This window comes from Battus philenor, unplaced genomic scaffold, assembly GCF_028537555.1.
Source record: "Battus philenor isolate CCGP_79_NKW_IND1 unplaced genomic scaffold, ilBatPhil1.0.hap1 SCAF_14, whole genome shotgun sequence".
In the NCBI taxonomy this organism is placed as follows: domain Eukaryota; kingdom Metazoa; phylum Arthropoda; class Insecta; order Lepidoptera; family Papilionidae; genus Battus; species Battus philenor.
In genome coordinates, this window is record NW_027181676.1 from 1,610,536 (window position 1) to 1,630,455 (window position 19,920).

Below are 19,920 nucleotides of genomic sequence, written 5' to 3' on the forward strand. Positions count from 1 at the left end.
GTGAAAGCAGACCAAAATATAACAGGTGGCGCAAAAGTAATATCATAATGTGAACGAGTCTTAAATTTGACAAAGAGCTCTAGACGTCATTGTGCTTTGACATTTATGATGTAGATATATAAAAAATTAGTTGTCAATAAGCGATGGAGCGATGTACACATAAAACGTGGATTTATTGTTATTGCCTATTTGACAAATTTTTGGTTTGTTGTTTTATCGCATAATCACTAGGTAATAGGTTCTCAACGTAGGTTTTATAGCAACCTAGTGGAAGCAGGAGATTTTTGCGAGGGCAGTAGAAGGTTCAAATGGATGAATATTATAAAATAACTCCATTTTGCTGAAAAAATATTTCAACTCGTTATGGCGCCAATATTTTGTAAAAAAACAAAAAAAAAAAATAATTTACCGAACGGAATTTAATTTCTATTATATAAATATTTTTCTTCTATATCCTTAGGTTTGCTGATCTCATGTAGTGCTAAACAGAGCTAAAATTTATGTGTTACTAAAATACAGAGAAATAATAGAAGTATATACAATTTAAATAAAAAATTAAATAATTAATTTAATCTCGGACATAGTACTAATTTTGGAGATTTCGGACTGTCCACGTAAATAAAATTTCATGGTGTCGCTAACGGCAACTGCTTTGAGAATGAATGGGTAATATTATATGTAGAGCACGGGTTTGTATATGAAGCGACATGTCCGTTCGCATGTGTAATTTGTCTGCCTCCCGCGCTGTGGACAGCGCCGCGGTGAGGTTGGCTCAGGTTCGATTTACATTTTAATTTTTATCATTTTACCCAGTGATTCCCAAGGTAGTCTATATCGACCCCTAGGGGTCTACGACAATCTGCAAGGGGTCTACGACAATGAAAAAAAATTTGGAGGTCCATGAAGTGAAAATGGGGGTCCACGATAGTGGATCTCAACACATACACTGATAGTACCTATTTACTTACATCATATTATCTTATAATATCAAAACATTTACATTATTTATAAAAGTACCTATGGAGTAAAAAATTTGTTTATTCAGTGTTACGTATATTTTACATAACAGATACAAAATTTTATTTTGAGTAGTTTTGATTTCAATTCAATTAATAAAATAATAATTAACATGTGTTTTTACTCTAAGTTTTTAACACTTAACTTCACTATAGTTATAAATTTACAGGAAATCAATATCAGGTAAGTAGGGGGTCTACCCAACACGGAAAAACATGGCAAGGGGTCTACGACACAAAAAAGTTTACACAGTGTGTGTATCAAATAATACATAATATTATTGTTACATATATATTTAATATTCCCAATATTTACAAAGTGTCTTCTTTATTTCAATTAGACACACACACTAGTCTTAATTCCAACTACTATTCTACACACTATTTGTCTTTCTGTCCCTTTTTTGAAAGATTACTAAAAAATCCCATCCAAAAAAAAAATTAATGAAAAAGTTTCTATATACAGGTTGATATTTATGTGTAAAACCTTTAAATGGGCGAATGTATAAAAACAACAAGAAACATATAAACAGCTAAAATAATTACATAGCTCTTAACTTAACTTACTTCTCTTAACTTATTTTTACAATATAGCGATAGAGGACTTAGAATTGCCATCGTGGGTCGCGGATTCGATTTACGGGATTCGATCATATATTCACACTTTTTCCTTTAATTCTACAGGATTATTTATGCTCACAAACAAGGTTCCAGAAGCTGGGCAGCAGCGCCTTCTGCGTACCATAATACCACACTGCGATCGCCATACACCTTGCAAAGCGTAGTATTACAGTACATCCCCCCATAGATATATTTGGGGGAGGCTCAAACCTTGGAGTAAGCGGTAATGACCTGAAATCCTTTGCATACCATATGATGCTTATAGAACTTCGGAATCATATTTTTAAGACCCACTGAGAATGCAGTAAGCAATGATAGCAAAGCGATAGAGGACTTTTTACGATTGTAGGTCGCGAGTTTGATCCCTGGAATACAATCTCAAATAATTCACACTTTTTACTTTAATTCTACAGGATTGTTTATGCTCACAAACAAGGTTCCAGAAGCTGGGCAGCAGCGTTCTCTGCATAGCATAATACCACACTGCGATCGCCGAACACCTTGCAAAGCGTAGCATTACGATATATCCCCCCATAGATGTATTTGGGGGAGGCTTAAACCTTGGAGTAAGCGGTAATGACCTGAAATCCTTTGCATGTCATATGAAGCTTATAGAACTTCGAAATTGATATTTTTTAAGACCCAGCGATAGAGGACTTAGATTTACGATTTTAGGTCGCGAGTTTGATTCCTGGAATATAATTCCAAATAATTCACACTTTGTGCTTTATATAGAATTGCTCTACTCACAGATAAGGTTCTAGAAGATGAGAAGCAGCGTCCTCTGCGTACCATAATACCACACTGCGATCGCCAATCTGTCTGCTAGTCGTGCCTATTTTGGTATATACCCTCATAGATATCTTTAGGGTAGGCATATGCCAGTGGGTATGTATGGCTTGACATGACGACTCGATGTGTATATATCTTGCGTTACGTCATAGTAAATTTAAATTATATAATGAGCTATATCAATTTGATTTTTTTTCTCATTGCATTCAACTATAAAATAAAAATTATAATGTTTTTAGTTGGCTAATTGGAGCACTCTGTATATAGTCAAGTTTAAATCAACATATTTTAACACCTTAGTGACTCGAATGTTGTGATACACACGCGATTTCCAAAGTATAAGTGATGAATGTATTTAAATGTGAAGTATAAATAACGTTGATACAAAATGAAGCGTTTTCACTTGAAGGTTTTATTATATGAATTATGTTGATCATTCGAAACACATTTGAATCTGAATATTTATAACTTAAAAATAATTTTCAGTATAATAGAATTGCTTCACCGGTTTTTGTTTATTGAACTTTTTAAATTTATAGTACTATAATTATGTAGTAATTTAAAGTTGAATTGTATTGATGATAGTTTAGATTCTAGACAAGGTATAACTTGGAAATGATTTTAGACATATTTATTTATTTAAAAACTTTTTATATATTATATGTATAACAGTGAACTTAATGACGAAGGCATTCTCTGTCAGTTAACCGTTAGGCGGTGCAGATATAAATTAATAAAGGTAGGTGAAACTAGTTAATATCATAAAACACGAAAAATTAAAAAAAAAAACTGAATATCAAATTTAGAAAGAAGAGAAACACATAAAAATACGTTATATGAATATACTAATGACTGCTACGTAATATATATACATATACACGCATATATGTATACAAGGCATTCTCTACCAATTTACCGTTAGGCTGTGAAAAGATAAATTAATTAAGGTAGGTGAAACATGTTAATTATAAAAGACAAATAATAAAATAAAGAATTAAAATCAAATTGAGAAGGAAAATTATCACTGAGATTAAAACGCAAAAAATGAATATATACGAGTATATATATAGCCTCAGTGATAATTATGTATATTAATGGGTACTACTTACCATAATTATATATAAATATGCCATAATACATTTATATAATTTTTAAATAAATATAATAAATAATGAATTCCAGCTATCGTGATGATTCCTTCAGCTTGTCAAGCGATACATCACGGACCTTCGCTTTAAATGCGCAGCAATTCCTGATCATCCTAATATCGAGGGGGAGGGGAGGATCTTGAAAAGGAAAAGTCAGTAAAAGTATATACGTATTACGTACGTTATAAGATTGACAGGGCAAGTTCCACCGTCTTCTCAGAGTTAATCAAAAGTTATTAACGGATGGTTAAGTCATTACGGATCTAATCTCCAATTTGCTCGCCAAATGAGCCGTATGAACAGTTCTTACCCTAGGGTTCGGTATAGACAGACGAGTCGACCTCCAAAGAATTAAAATACTACAGATCGATCGCGTACCAGATATTTATATATATATATATATATATATATACATACACACACACACACACATATTTATATATATATATATATATATATATATACTAGCTGATCCCGCAAACGTTGTTTTGCAAAAAAATAGTGTTTTTAATTTACAAATAAAAAAAGGGTTAATCGTAGAGGGGTGAAAATTTAGGGTTATATGTATTTTTGTATGCTGTATCATAAATAAATATATTTAAAAAACTTTTAAGTTGAATGGTTTTTTTATACCCATATTGAGGGGGTTAAGGAAAAATACGTAATCCGCCATTTTGTATCGGCGGCCATCTTAGATTTATAATGTAATTGATTTTATTATATTGTATTGTCATCTAAATTAAATGTGTGTACCAAATTTTAGATCAATCTGACAACGGGAAGGTGCTTAAATTTCAATTTCTAATTTTGACCCAAACAAATTAATTCCGTACAGGTCGAACTAAATAAAACCGTTTAATAAAAAATAAAAACAAAAAATTTCGTTAAGAATTTAAAATTTAATTTTAAGGATGAACAACCCTTATCACTTAACCCTTAATTAGGCGCATGGGGTCAGGGCCGCTTGAAATTCAAAAAATAATGGCTTACAGTCTTCAGAGCGTGCTAACGCTCTTTCTAGCTTCCTCATTCCCCCCGGGGTACGCAAATTAGTCGCATCCAGAACATTAACTCCTGCCCACACATCGCTGTCCTTTAGAGAGCTGACCCCATGCGCCCAGTTACGTTCCATTTTTTGGCAAAGGTAAGTTTTTACTTTTGTGATTTTTTTGAGTTTATATTAGTATATTGTTTACTATTTATCTTTTTATGTGTCTATTTTGATACGGTATGATTTCTTTATGTATTTTTGTGTTTTTTTTTCCATGCTTTTTCTTTTTTTTGAATTGAAATGCCTAACGACAAACAAGTATAGCTATGGCTGGATGAAGTGCTTGATGAAGAGTAAGATGTTGCTGGTTCGGATTCGCAAGATGAAACTTTAAACGATGCTGTCATTGATAGTGCTCATAATTCAGAAAGCGAAATTGAGGAGTCTGAACATATCCAAGACATCTCTGTATCAACGGAAGATAGTTATTTTTTATCTCGACATACTCAGAGAAATGGCCCAAAAATTGAAATGGTATGAATTTATGTATGTATGTACTACTGTAATTGAATGTATGTATGTATGTACCACCATCGAACGCAGTAAGGACTCGAGGACAAAATATTATTTTACATACCTGGAGTATAAACATACCTGGCATCAACCTATTTGTCATACACAAAGTGAATACTGAGAAGACTTTGACATATACAAGACGGATTTTCTTGAAGAAAATAGCTCGCATACAACTACGTGCTGTACCAGCGAAAACAAAAAAACGGCTCCACGAAATTTATAATGTGAACAAGGCGGTTTATCAATCGACAGCTAAGCGCGGGCGCTGTTCACCATGTCCTAGAAAGGACGACAAAAAAGTGCCAACAAAATGTTTCAAGTGTCGTAAATTTATTTGTCAGCAACACCCAAGGATTTACTGCGTCGGATGCAGAACAGAAGATTCCGCTGATGAGGCTGAATAAACTTTATTTCTTAAGTTGATCCCGGCTACGCCAAAAAAATTGTTTAAAGAGAGGTTTACTGTTTTGTTTTTTTTTTAATATTTTTAATGTCATAGTAAGTATTTGCTTCTTAAAGTTAAGTATATTAAAGAACTTTATTAATTACAATAGAAATCCATTAACTTTTATTCCTTTTTGATACTTCTTTCCCAATGTTTTTTTGGGGTCATTTAAGACCCCATGCGCCTAATTGAGTGATTTTCTTAATGCGCCTAATAAAGGGTTAAGGGTATGGAAATTAGATAGTAGCCGATTCTCAGACCTACTGAATACGCATATAAAATTTGGTAAAAATCGGTCAAGCCGTTTCGGAGGAGTACGGTAACTAACATTGTGACATGGAAATTTTATATATTAGATATATATGTGTGTATATATATTTATATAAATACTATGTATTTGTCTAACGAATTAATTTGGTCTCTTTGCTTGATTGGTAGAGAATGCCTACAGGCATTAAAGTCCTCCTTTACATAATTCTTAAAAAGGGTGAACAGATAAATAAATAAAAAATGTTAAAAGAAAGGAAATTCCTGTTCGGTTTTCTATGATACAAGGGAAATTGTAGACGCAATGAAAAGAAAATCCTAATAAAATGTTACATCAAATACTTCAATAAAAATAATGAGATATAGTAATTAAAGAAGCATGCAAGTACGATCCTGTGTAAGATCAAGCGAAACTGATCCTTCTCGCGTACATAAACTCAGATCGGAAAACCCTCTCTGTGTCAGGAGGGTTGGGGTGTAATTTATTAGCGGAGGTTATTACACAGCGGTATTAACGTGGCCCTGGCCGTTTGCCAGCCGGGCCACGACAGGGCCGGACTGGGGCCTAAGTCGAATAACTCCAGATCTCTTTACACCTATATCTCATAGAGCTGTCACAAATAATAACTATTATAGTGTTTTTATTTTCTATAATCACTCTTTGTGAATTATTTATATAGTGCAATGTTCTCTGCGTAATAAATACCACACTGCGATGGAGATCCTATCTACCAAGCATGGCAGTAACAGGATATCCCCTCATAGATATTTATATGAGAGGTTTATGTCTTACAGTGGATGTCTATTGGCTGAAAGATGATACAGGGTGATTAATTATAGGTGCAAAAGCTTTATAGGGTATTTATAGGGTAAATATATACATATATATATTTATTTACATAGGGATCCTGAATTCTTCTTCCGTTATACAGCTGAGAATATTTGAAGTAATTTACTTAAATATTTAATGGAATCAGGCGTTATCTTGCGGAAGTCCATCCTAAGTAAGAAAAGGACCAATATTTAGCCACTTCCGCACATGCAGTGGTAGTAGTGCAACAAAGTGCATAACTATTTTTTATTATTAAAAATATTTTTTTTTTTCGAGCCGGATTTAAAATCCGCAAAAGTATGTTTTTTTACAAAAATAATCTTTTTGGAAATTATTTAAACAAAATTACAAAATATGTGTATTGAAGTTAGATGTATTGGCAAACATATGACAGCACTCATAATAATACTTAAGATGCCGGTTAGTTAATTATGATCGGTGTTTGGATTTCGCTAATTTTATGGTGGAATAATAATAATAATTAGACGAGTAATTTATCTTGATTTTGTAGGAGCTGACATAGGTTATTTAAAATTAAATATTGAAATAATTCAACAATCAATCGCAGCAAAAAAGTTTGCGAGCCGCAGTTTGGCCACCCCTGATATATACTTCGCCGTACACAGGTAACTTTGAAACCCCTCAATTAAAGTTATTAATTAAAAAAATCATTCAATGAACCACATTTCGAGCTATAATACAATTATACTCATTATACAAGATCTCGTAACAGATCTCTTCAACGGCGCATTCAATTCTCGTAATACATTGTTCAGCGGAAGTGTGTCAAGGTCTTTGACTTCAGCGACAAGTGAAAGTTTTGTGTTTCAAGCCAACTGTTAATGGTATTAGTTTGCATTATTTTGCTAGGTGTCGTAACAAGGTATACAGGGTGATTTCTTTTTGCATTAAATATTACGTAAATGAAACGCTCTGAAAAAAAAATGTTTCTAAAAATCACTAAAATACTTTAAAGTTGATTTATACGGGGCGATTGGTAACAGAAAAAAACCTTTAAGATTCGTAAGTTAATTCATCAGCAAATTCATTAAGTATTTATCACCTATTTCCTATCATCATCTACAAATAGATCACTTTTAAATATATTACAGAATTAAATTATTTTATTTTAATGCGACAGTCCAAGTATTCAGCAATATAATTAATATACTAAAATATAGCTTACAAGCGATTTTCAGATATATTGAATATACGTATAAAATTTTATAAAAATCGATATAGCTGTTTAATATGCAACTAAGACAGTGACATGAGAATTTTATATGCATGTACGCACCAACGCGACATGTAATCCACCGAATAAAGAACTTCTAAATTTAAATTTGAATTATTTCTTTTTTTTTTTAATAATAGATAGATATATTTCTGAACATCATATATATGTGAACTAGTTAGAAACTATTTGAATTTTCACAATACGCTTATGTCTATTTATTTTTAGAATTATTACATATATATATATATATATATATATATATATATATATATATATATATATATATATATATATGTATTATACATAAAATCATTGAATTTATTAGAGGACATAAAATGTATTAATGAAAGAGAAAATACATCATTAATTTTTTTATTTATTTATTTGATATCATTTATAGTACACGCAATTACACTACAAAATATATATTTAAATAGTTCCATAATAGTAGAGAAAAAAGTACAATGGGCAGTCTTATTACACTAAACAATTTCTTCCAGACAACCATAGTATGAAAACAGTAGAAATACAAAAAACTTGTAGTTAACATGTACAAAACATACATTTACATGTATATAGCCTATGTACTTAATAGTAAAAAACATTCAGCGAAATTTCGCACTGTCTTCTAAACAAGGGTCTGCTTGTACCGTAGACGTCTGTTATACCTGTGTCTTAAACTTAGATAATATAACAAAAACATTTTTTTTAACAACTGTGCTCTTTGCACATAATGTGTCATTGTAATTATATAATAAAAGTTAGACCACGGAAACTTAGGAGTTATTTAGTTTTGATAATAATGTATGTTTGTTTATATTTACATAACATTAATGACATCTATTGCTTGACATAAGACTCCACTATAGAATTGAAATAGAACTAATTGGAATCGGTTTAAATTTAACATTTATCTACGAATCACTACAGTCATATTTTTTACGCGCCGTGTCCAACCTTTTGCAAACTTATCAACAAGTTGGGAAATGTCAATAACTTTGATTCGAAGTCTGTTGACGTCATCATTTCTAATTCAGTCTTTTAGAGGTTTTCCGAGAATCATTATTTTCATTCTTAACTAATTTTAAAATAACAATATACAGCGACGTGATATTTTTCTTGTATGTATTTTTTTGAAACAGTTTATACAGTTGTTTAGTAGAAGTTACGTTATATTTATCTCTGTAGAGTACAAATAAAATCGATGTCAAAACACAAATCTTGTTTTTTTTTTAATGAGATTTATGTCCAAAATTTGATCAAAGTATTAATATCTTTAGGCATACTATTCTTTGTCGTAAATCTAATAATGTCTTTGCCTAATTTAAAAAAAAATTAAATCACTCTTAGATAAACTCGAAGTTTTATTTTAATTAAAAAAAACACTTTACATTTTAATAAATGACATTCCATCAAAAATCTGAAATAAATAATGATTGTATCATAGAATTAACAAAAGGTTTTGTGATAAAAAATCGCGCACACCAACGCGGTTGTTTAAATAATACAATATATGTTTAGCTCTCAATTTTTATAGGTATATAATTATAAACTTTAAAATATATTACGTTTGGCCTCTGAGGATTTAATGTACCGGAGTGGAACCACAGACTTCCAGGTCCACAAGGTGCATAGACGTTGGATGTATGTCGCTTCCAACCCGCCCTATTGAAAATCTACAAGACAGGCAAAGTGAAAACCGTCAAAAAAAATCTTTAAGAATTTTCAATACCTAAGAAGTTAAAAAATACAACAATAGGGAATAAATGATTTTTGTAATTACAAAAAATTGTAATAAAGCAAATAATTTCCCAGCGGAATTTAAAAGAAAATACGCTTATTATAACTTCAGAGAGGTTTTATCAAGCTCGGATACCTCAAAAATGTATTTATTATTTTAGAGCCCCAATTCACTGTTCGATTCTGACTTTCAGCTGAAAATGTAATCATAGTAAAAGTATTGTTTGAAATTTTTTCTCCATTTTTAACTAAACATAAGTTGATTACTTCTAAGCTGTTATTTAAAATTAAGCCTTTAGTGCTTAGAGCATAGGTTCTCAACCTTTTTAATAGTTTATTTTAAATTAACTTTCAATAATCATAATCACAGTATTAATATTATTAAATTAAATTATTATTTCATTTAATTACAAATATTATTTGAAATATTAAACATAATTATATGTAGCAAAATTAAAAATTTAAATTAAATGAAATAAAAATATTCTCTCTCTACTCTTGTTTCTCTTGATCAGGGCAGAAGATCATGATTATGAAGATACAAAAAATAAAAAAGAAAAAATAATTACAATCGTTTTTTAGACAAAGGACAACTATTCATCGTATTATGGTATTTGGCTGGTATTTGCCTATGCGTTTAAAATCCTCATGGTCACCCACTAAACCCCGTTTCTGTGAAGATAACTTTCCTCTTCTCCTCCCAAGTGAAGGTGTACTGGAACTAAGCGTATCTTAATTCTACTAATGCAGTCAATATACTTCTTGAATCCGTTACTCAAAAGAAAACCAAGAAAGATTATACAAATAAGTGCAGCTACTTTTGCAGATCTGGCCTTTCATCGTCTTCATCATTATCATATCAATCGATAAATACGTACTGCAAGATATAAGTCTGCTCCAAAATTCGCAGCGATGACCGGTTTATTATGTTCCGCATTTATGTGTCTTCCGCGACCTTGATTATCGATTCACCAAACGAGGATTCTACCAAAGCAGCGTATACCAGCTCGTGGTCGCCACTTGAAAACCTTTCGGCCCCAATAACCATCGGCTGCACGAGCGATATGCTTTACTCACTGCCACTTCAGACAAGAAATTCTTTAAACTACGTCGGTTATAGTGGTTATTTTGCGGATCTCCTCCTTTTTGATTCTCATATAGACATACAGCATTGTCCTCTCCATTGCTCTCTGAGTGACCTTGAGTCTTTTTATGGGGCTCGTCGTAAGTGACCACTTAAGAACTTTAAAGGTTAGGTTAGGTTAGGTTAATTCATTATAGAAGTCTCAAACAAAGTTAAGGCTTTGTCAACACTAGTGGTTTAAATTTAGTCAAATTTACCCTAATAACACCTGAATGATTTTGTCATGGATTCTTCTTATATATTTAATTTAAACTGATAATGATATAAATCTAATTCTATTGAATAAGGCTGTTATGGTGTTCTTCTCAAAAACTCCAAAAATAGCCAGATTAAATAATCCATAGATTTCTATTAAGACAATGTAAAAACATACACGTATTCGTACTTGTTTCATAACGAGGACACATATACAAAGAGTATGGACAATTTATATGAACTAACAACGGCAGCGACCACAACACTGATGGCTTCTAAATTCAAATCGGCATTCGAATTTAAATTTGAACGCGTCCAAATATTTTAATATAAAAGTATTGTGGTATACTGGCCAGTAACACTGGGCGTGAACACTAAAAAATAATATGATTAAATGTAAGGTAAAGGTCTATTGCAATACCGCGATACCTTTTTAAACATATTCAGATAGTACTCTTACAAATTAAAATATCTACATTTTTACTTCAAACTAAGCCGACTTTTTAAAATATTATACATGTTATTCAATCTATCGTTAAATATTTATATTAAATAATTATTCGTCATTTAAATATAATAAGGAATAATTTAAAACAGTAATATACGACCTAAAAACTAATTATATTTAAACGTATTATATATGCGGGCTTAATAGTATAGTCACTATCTAAATTACATTGAACGTTTCACTAATGAAACGATAAATATATAATACAGATTAGATTCCTTAATGACCGCATAAGGTTGTAATTAGAAATGCCAAGCCAATAAAGGGCAAGTCGTCAATTAATTTAACATTAAAACATAGATGCTATTTAACTATTGTTACAAAGCACGAGTTACATAACCCTCTAAACATATGTAAATAATAAAATAAAGAATAAAAAAATGTACCTAACCACCTAATAGTAATAAGATGATGGAAGGAAAGCGATGAAAGCAAGATGGAATGAAAGAACAAAATGAAAGATATTGTGATGGAAATAAGGTAAGAATAAAAGAAATTGACAAGTATGACAGTGAGTGAGGAATAAAGATGAAACATCTGAAAAACTTATTTGTAAACAAAGACCCTGATCCCAACTAATTAGGGGTACGAGAAGCCTCCAATAGCGGGGGCCATTTAAAAAAACCCTCTAAACAATAAACACGGAACCCTAGGATCAAGAAGTACCGTAAACACGCGTAACCTTGAAGTTATTTATAAATTTTGGTATATGGTTCTCGGAAATTCTAACCGAGTACTATCGAAATTACTAGAACCTTATCCGTAGTATAAATAGGTGTACTCCCTATGTTGACAGTTCATTGTTGTTTTTTCGAGTTTTAAGATCTACGATCAGTGATATAAAAGTGACTATTTGGTAAGTTATTTGGACAATCATTTCTTAAGCGATTTGAAAGTGTAGCTTGGACTAAACGAAAGTAGACTTTGTGTTAAAGTAAGGTGACCATCTGATTTGTGAATAAAGACTCCTTATGAACCAATGGTGTTTGATTTCGAGTCAGAACCCACAGTACGTTACACCATGTTATGGTAAAGTGCCGCCTACCATATGGGCGACATCAATTGTCTTACATTTCTAAGGTTCTGCAGGGAAGTGGTACCGCAGACCATTGCCAGCATCTTGACCAAGCAATGATGAAAATAAAGGAATGGATAAACAAAAATTGTAAAAAAGAAAACAAGTAAATATATGCTGCGTAATAATAATCAACGTATTAAGGAATGTAGACGAGAAAAGAAAGGTGACGTATGAAAGAAGATCGTGATGAATGAATTGTTTTGTGAAGAATGCGAGGAAAAAGAGAAGGAAAAAGGAGAAAGAGCAATAAAGATTAAAAATTAAAATAATATTTACACCAGCATTATAATGTCCCTGCTCAAAACAAATCCGGATAAACGAGTAATAATAAAATAAAAAAAGAAACCACGTCATGGTTGATAATTCCTCGATGTTACGTAATTATTGTCACTATAGTATATGGTTTATATATAATTATTAGTGGGACCGGAAAGTAATGTCGCTTTCTTAAGTTAAATTCACACGACTACATTTTTAACTAGTTTTTATTTCTAATCAACAATATATTCACCTTCGTCAACAACCTTTTGCCATCTACTTTATAAATTTTCTATTCCAGAGCGGTAAAAATCAATCGGTTTTTCTGTAAAATATGTCGACAGAAACGACATTACTTTCCGGTCCCCCTAATACATTAAACTGTACAAGGAAGCGCTGTACACCCACTCATATGGTGGATAGTCAAGTTCGATGAATTTGGAAAACAAATGGTCCTATCGGAAATCTATGGGATTGGTCTATGTTCAGTTGTGATCATCATATGATAGATATGGTGATGATGAAAATTTCGATGAATAAGACAAAAATACTTTTAAGTCATGGAAAATTCCTTTTTAAAATTTTTAGTTTAATTTTAAATTTTTTAATGTTTTTACGCTTGAATTATGATCGTATTCAAAGTGTGTGTGGTCTGTTATTCATAATTGGATTAATTTGTGTAATTGAATTCGTAAAATATTCACGTTTTTAATTAACAATTACTCCAAGGTAATTTAAATTGTCACCGATATGTGAAAATGAATGATAAAACGTGGCATAAAAAAGTAGTATAGTTCTATTTTTGAATTGAAATGTTTCTTTTTTTTAATATTATCTTTATGCCGGCCAATTATGTTACTAATGTGAATGTAAATATCAGCGTGAGTGCGTGGTATGGTTTCTGTAAACATTGAGATAATTTGTTTGAGGAAAGATAATTGTTAAGGGAATATACTTTTATATTTTAGTCTTCTTGTTAGGGTTGTAAATAGCGATGCAGCCGGAATGCTAAACGCATATAAAGTGACAGCCAAAGCCATTCCCTCTCTAACTAAAGAGCAGTAGTTTTCCAATCCCGTAATAGAGCCGATACCATGGAAGCTCTCTGCCTATTACAATGGTCAAAAAGTAAGGTGTAATTGTCATTTAAAACTCCCGAGTATTATGAAGCCAAGTAATTTTTTCCTAGATTTCTAGGACTGTCTATAACATATGCCAGGCATCTATTTGTCAAAAAATGGAATATCATTTGTTTCAGCCCAAACAGTTTTGAAGGATGTTGTTTCAAACTCGTCAAGTCACAGTTGGTCGATGTCATATTGCAATGGTTCGTTGCGACTCTTTTTTACAATAACACTAATGCGTGGACGCCATTTTGATACTATTGTAAGGATTAAAACTGAATCGAAGAAGATTTTGAAGGTTATACCGGAAAAAGACTATTTCGACTCTTCTGAGGACTGGAAAAATTGTCGGTAAAAGTGCGATTTATCTGACAGGGATTATTTTTAAGGGTATGAAATTGATTTGGTAGAAAAAATAAAGAATTATAATTTTATAAACAAGTTCAATTTACTTTTTGATCACAGTTTTATCTGTGAAAGGGCTCTAGAGGCTAAGATCTTTCTTCGCAATGCCTCTTTGACACCTCTAAGTCTGCAAATATGGCACGGGCCAGCTGTGTAGGATAAAAAAAGAAAAAAAAGGCATTAATACACATTCGGATCACTCCTAGACATCTAACGCTGTTAATTGAACATAAGAAAATTTTGAATTTAGAACGTAAACAAATGAAGAATAAAAATTTCAAATGAAATAATATCAGCGAACACTGATATCATGTGTTTTATAACACTAATCAAGTTTCCTATTCCGTAATACACGAAATACAATATTTTTAAACGGATTTATTTAGTTCGACCCATACGGAATTTGTTTGGGTCAAAAATAGAAATTGAAATTTAAGCACCTTCCCGTTGTCAGATTGATTTGAAATTTGGTACACACATTTAATTTAGATGACAATACAATATAATAAAATTAATAACATTATAAATCTAAGATGGCCGCCGATACAAAATGGCGGATTACATATTTTTCCTAAACCCCCTCAATATGGGTATCAAATGAAAGGGCTACACTAGTAAAACACGATGATTATGTCAAAATTTAAAATTCTAGATGGACACCGTTCCAATATGGCGGACTAGGTACATATTTTTCCACAACCACCACAATATGGGTATCAAAAAACCGTTTTGGTTAAAAGTTTTTAAATGTATTTATTATAATTAGCTACCTTATAATATCTACGTGTTGTGTATACAGTTATAAGTAAAAGATAAGAGCGATACGAATTGTTTACATTCATTTCGTAAAGTTTACTCAACGTAAGTATACTTGTTTAGATTTGTACAAAAAATATCAAGTAAATCATACAGTGTTTTACTGAACTATATTGCTTTTTATTTATACTATATCTTAAGGTATAAAGAACGCAAATGTATCTTATAGATATTAAAATAATTATACCTATATGTATAAAAACTTTAAGCAGATGAATTTATAGTTCATTTTTTGCCTTTTAATATATGGTATATCATTTCCAAAATCATTTGTTTCTGAAATAATAAATGGGAAGAAACAAATTAAAATGTTAAAATAAAAGCGGTAAATATCACAATTAATGCTATCTATCCCTGCAAGCTTTTAACTAACAGCAGATATTGGTTCTTCACATTTAAACAGGAAAAATAAAACTTACAAAGTCTTGATCACAAATCGGAAGGCTTCACATTAAGTGGACCGACGACATAATCAAGGCTAAAGTACATTTTAGTGTTTTTATTTTTTAATTATTTGCACTTTTAACTACCTTCTCCTTCATGTCTATCATCTCTATCCAAAAGGTTGTATGGTAGATATCTTCTCGAGTGATAATACCGTGTCTTGTAGCTATATACATTGTTGCTTTTTTGGTTGTTGTTTATATTATTTAGTTTTTTATAAAGCTTTTTGGTGTACGATATAGTGTAAATAAATAAAATTAGGTCGTAGGAAGAAAATACTAGCAGCGCGAGTCCAGATATTGTGGAATTTTTCGGGGGAGGCCTATGCCCTTGCAGTGAAGACTATTACCTCAGATGATGATGATAATCACAAAGCTACAGACTCTTATAAAATAACATCAAGTAACTAAAACAATTACACGTGAGCATAACATGAAATTTTACAGCTAATGTGCAATAAATGTAAAAAAAAGAATGTAAATAAACAGAAATAAAATGATAAAATGCTAATGTGTAACGAGAGAGGAATGGAAGGTCACAGAGCGAAAGAGAGTGGAAAAAGTAATGTGGAATGAACACCGAATAAAAGATCATAAGATGCATAAATGAAGAATAAGAAAATAAAAAAGACTGAAAAATTAAATAAATGTAAACAAAAGTCCCTGTCCCACACCAGATAGGGGGTACGAGAGGCTCCCAATAGCGGAGGCCATAAAAAAAAACATGAAATTTTAAATTCAACATTTGCGTCGGGAACATGCTACGACGTAGACACCCTGCTCGTAGCACCTGTCTACGAAATGTAAGCGTATAGACAGACGAGCTACGTTCGATTTAATAAACAAACATTGTTCTAGCTTCTGGCACTTGATTCAGTTTGTTCTCGTCACTAGCGTTGAAATTACAAATTTATACCTTATACGCTTGTCTTTAAGATTCAGAACCGTGGAAACGAACTTATGAAATAAACTCTATGATTCTATTCGAATGTAATGGACATTTCCAACGCTGCAACAAATTGAATTCTAATGAAGCACTAGAAGAAAGTCGCATTAATTAACGCCACAGACTGTAAAATGTTATAATTTGGTGCACCCGGAGAAATGTAGTTTTTTTTTAATAAATATAAAGGAAGAAAAGTTGAGAAACAGTCTTTTGTAGAGCGACTAGTTATAGCTTGACAATTCACATCCGTATTTAATAATATTTGTGAATGATCAGGAGTGGGAATCATGGATCGATAAGCGCAGCGTTGGATGCCCACTGACGTTAGGTCGACGGATGCAAGACGCAGTCTGCTTCCAACCTGTCTTTTTGGAGAGAAATTAACTGTAAGATACCTATATCCAACAGTGGAGATCTTATGGCTTAAATAATAATGATGATGTTAATAATTAAATAAAATATTGTAAATAAAGTGCTTTTGTTATGCGATATGCTTATTAAGTAAATAAATAAAACCAGCCAAAAATTCTTAATTAATATAGGTTTAAGCGCGTCTCGCGTAGGCCTCTGATTTGTAAATTACTTCTAAAGATTACGTACGTACAAAGCTCCGACATTTTTGCTCTCAAATTAAGGTAATGGTCTTATTTTAAATATTTATAAAACGACAGCCATACAAAAACACTTATAATTGCTTTAGAAACGCAATAAAAAGCAGTTTCGAAGGCATTCAAGTTGTACTTGAGTATATTGCTCAATATATAAGAATGTATTTATTATGCTCGTTACATTAATATTTAATGGAATCAGGCGTTACCTCGCGGAAGTCCATCCTAAGCAAGAAAAGGACCAATATTCAGCTGCGTGTGCGGGGGTGGCTGAATATTGGTCCTTTGCTTCGTTACATTAAATTTGTTTAAATTTTTAAATAATTACGTACATATTGTAATATGTACAGCGATCGTAGGACGCAGTTTCGATTCCTGAAATACAATTTTATATAATTGGCACTGTTCACAAACTAGTTTCCAGAGGGCAACAGCGTTTTCTGCGTACCATTATATCACCAGAGATAGACATCTTCGAAACTAGCTATGTCTTGTAGTAAGTGTTTATAGGCTGAAAAGTTGACAATAACTTGGGGCGTTCTTATCAAGGCTTTCGGATTTTCCAACTGGCTCTATTGGAAATCTCAGGAGGGAAGGAGGAGGATCTATGTCTAGCGGTGCGTGTGCTATAATTGATAATGATTGTGATGATTCAATTTATTTATTATACACTATGAATACATGCATAGTGTATATGGTATGGATCTAGTTTAAAAATTAACAATTACACGATTTACGGAAAGATGTGATCATAAATAATTCAATCATCGTATGATACAAAAAAAAAAAAACAAATAATACGACACAAAAATTAGAGAAAACACAAAAACCAAATATGGGCTAGTACAAGCTATGACTCATAAATGGAAATGGGCCGATCACGTAGCATGTATGCAGGATCAAAGATGAACCAAAAAAGGTACAGCGTGGAAAGGCCCACTTGGCAAAAGAAAGAGAGAAAGACCCTGCGCAAGGAGGACGCCTTCACCTGCAGAGGTGTTCTGGCAGAAGATTCAGAATCATACCATAGATTGTAGTCACGTTTTAATTTTATAAAATTTTATTCTTTTCATAATTTATATTTTTAGGCACTAATATTTTATTTGTACTATGTGATGTTTACCTTCTGTCTAGAAATTATATAGAAACTAAAATATAAATATGTTAAGAAAACATTCATTTATATTTTAGTTATTATTTAGTTTCGAAATTGAACAGTGTATCATAAGTTGTTTAGTTGAGAATGATCATTAACAATGTCCCCTGTTATCATTGTTTTGACGATAAGGTTTAATAAATAAATGATTATGTATTAATGTGTGTGTGTCTGTCCGCAGGCGGGTGGGCTGTCGGTCGGCGTGCGCGGCGGGGCGGAGCGGGGCCCGCGGCTGGCTCACCGAGTTGACGACATGTTCAACGACTCCAACTCAACAGAGAACTTCACAGAGCTGGCCTTCGACTACGACCTCCCGGCCAGCCCCTACAGCCTCGCGCAGACCATCGTCATCGCCATCATCGGCAGCGTGCTCTCCGTACTCACCGTGGTCGGAAACTCTATGGTCATGATCAGTATCAAGATCGACAAACAACTGCAGACAATTAGCAACTATTTCTTGTTCTCTCTCGCCGTGGCAGACTTCGCTGTAGGTCTCATTTCCATGCCGCTGTTCACAATGTTCACAATATACGGGTACTGGCCACTTGGACCGCATGTCTGCGATACCTGGCTGGCCTTGGACTACCTCGCTTCCAACGCCTCCGTACTCAACCTACTCATCATCAGCTTCGACCGCTACTTCAGTGTGACTCGACCGCTCACGTACAGAGCAAAGCGGACTACTCGACGAGCCAAGGTGATGATCGGCGGCGCTTGGGGCTTCAGCTTAGTCCTCTGGCCACCCTGGATCTACGCGTGGCCGTACATCGACGGCGAAAGAAAGGTGCCACCTCACGAGTGCTACATACAGTTCATAGAGACCAATCAGTTCATTACATTCGGGACAGCTATCGCGGCGTTCTATGTGCCTGTGACGGTGATGTGTATATTGTACTATAAGATCTGGAGGGAGACGAAGAAGAGGCAGAAAGACCTGCCTAATCTACAAGGCGGCAAGAAACACGACTCATCTAAGAGATCCAACTCTAGGTGAGCAATATTTTTTGTTACTTACGTAAATTGTGCTCGTAGAATTATTAATACTTATAACACAAGTTAGTTCTTACTGTGGGTACTGGACAGCGCAAGATATATTAAGTTAATAAGTTATATGTAACACCATGTAACTTGATAAGTTAACGTGGTAAAATAAACAAAAATGTAGTTATAATAAAAATAGATATTAAAATGCATTAAACTTGATGTAAAAATTGTCAATCAATCAACATGTGTGCTGAAAATTATGACTAAACTATTCATTATGTTATATTTCAATTATAATTTAAAAAAAAATCTATGTGTAGAATAGATATCAGTCCCAGATAGTGTTGGGAAATATTTGTTGGTTAATATACAATGGTAAAAACATACGACATAGTAAAGATCGTGGAAAGTTGCTTAATGCAGATAGCATCGCCGGCTATCGTGATGATTTTTGAGACGGATCTCTACCTAGATGAATACAATAGTATACTTCGCAGTGTACCTTTGTGTATACTAAGTTCTTAATCATTACTAAATTATATTTGAAAGCAATTACAAGAATAAAATCTTTAATGGAATCAGGTGTTACC

At 32.6% G+C, this 19,920-nt stretch overlaps 1 protein-coding gene across 1 annotated transcript in view; it reads left to right on the plus strand.

Moving 5' to 3' along the window:
• The first annotated feature begins 707 nt into the window (after positions 1-707).
• Positions 708-19,920, plus strand: part of mAChR-A (muscarinic Acetylcholine Receptor, A-type) — a 63,022-nt gene continuing 43,809 nt past the window's right edge. The window contains exons 1-2 of the mRNA XM_068761316.1: positions 708-776; positions 18,528-19,336. Coding sequence (XP_068617417.1) covers positions 708-776; positions 18,528-19,336 — 878 coding nt within the window. The remainder of the gene's footprint in view (positions 777-18,527; positions 19,337-19,920) is intronic.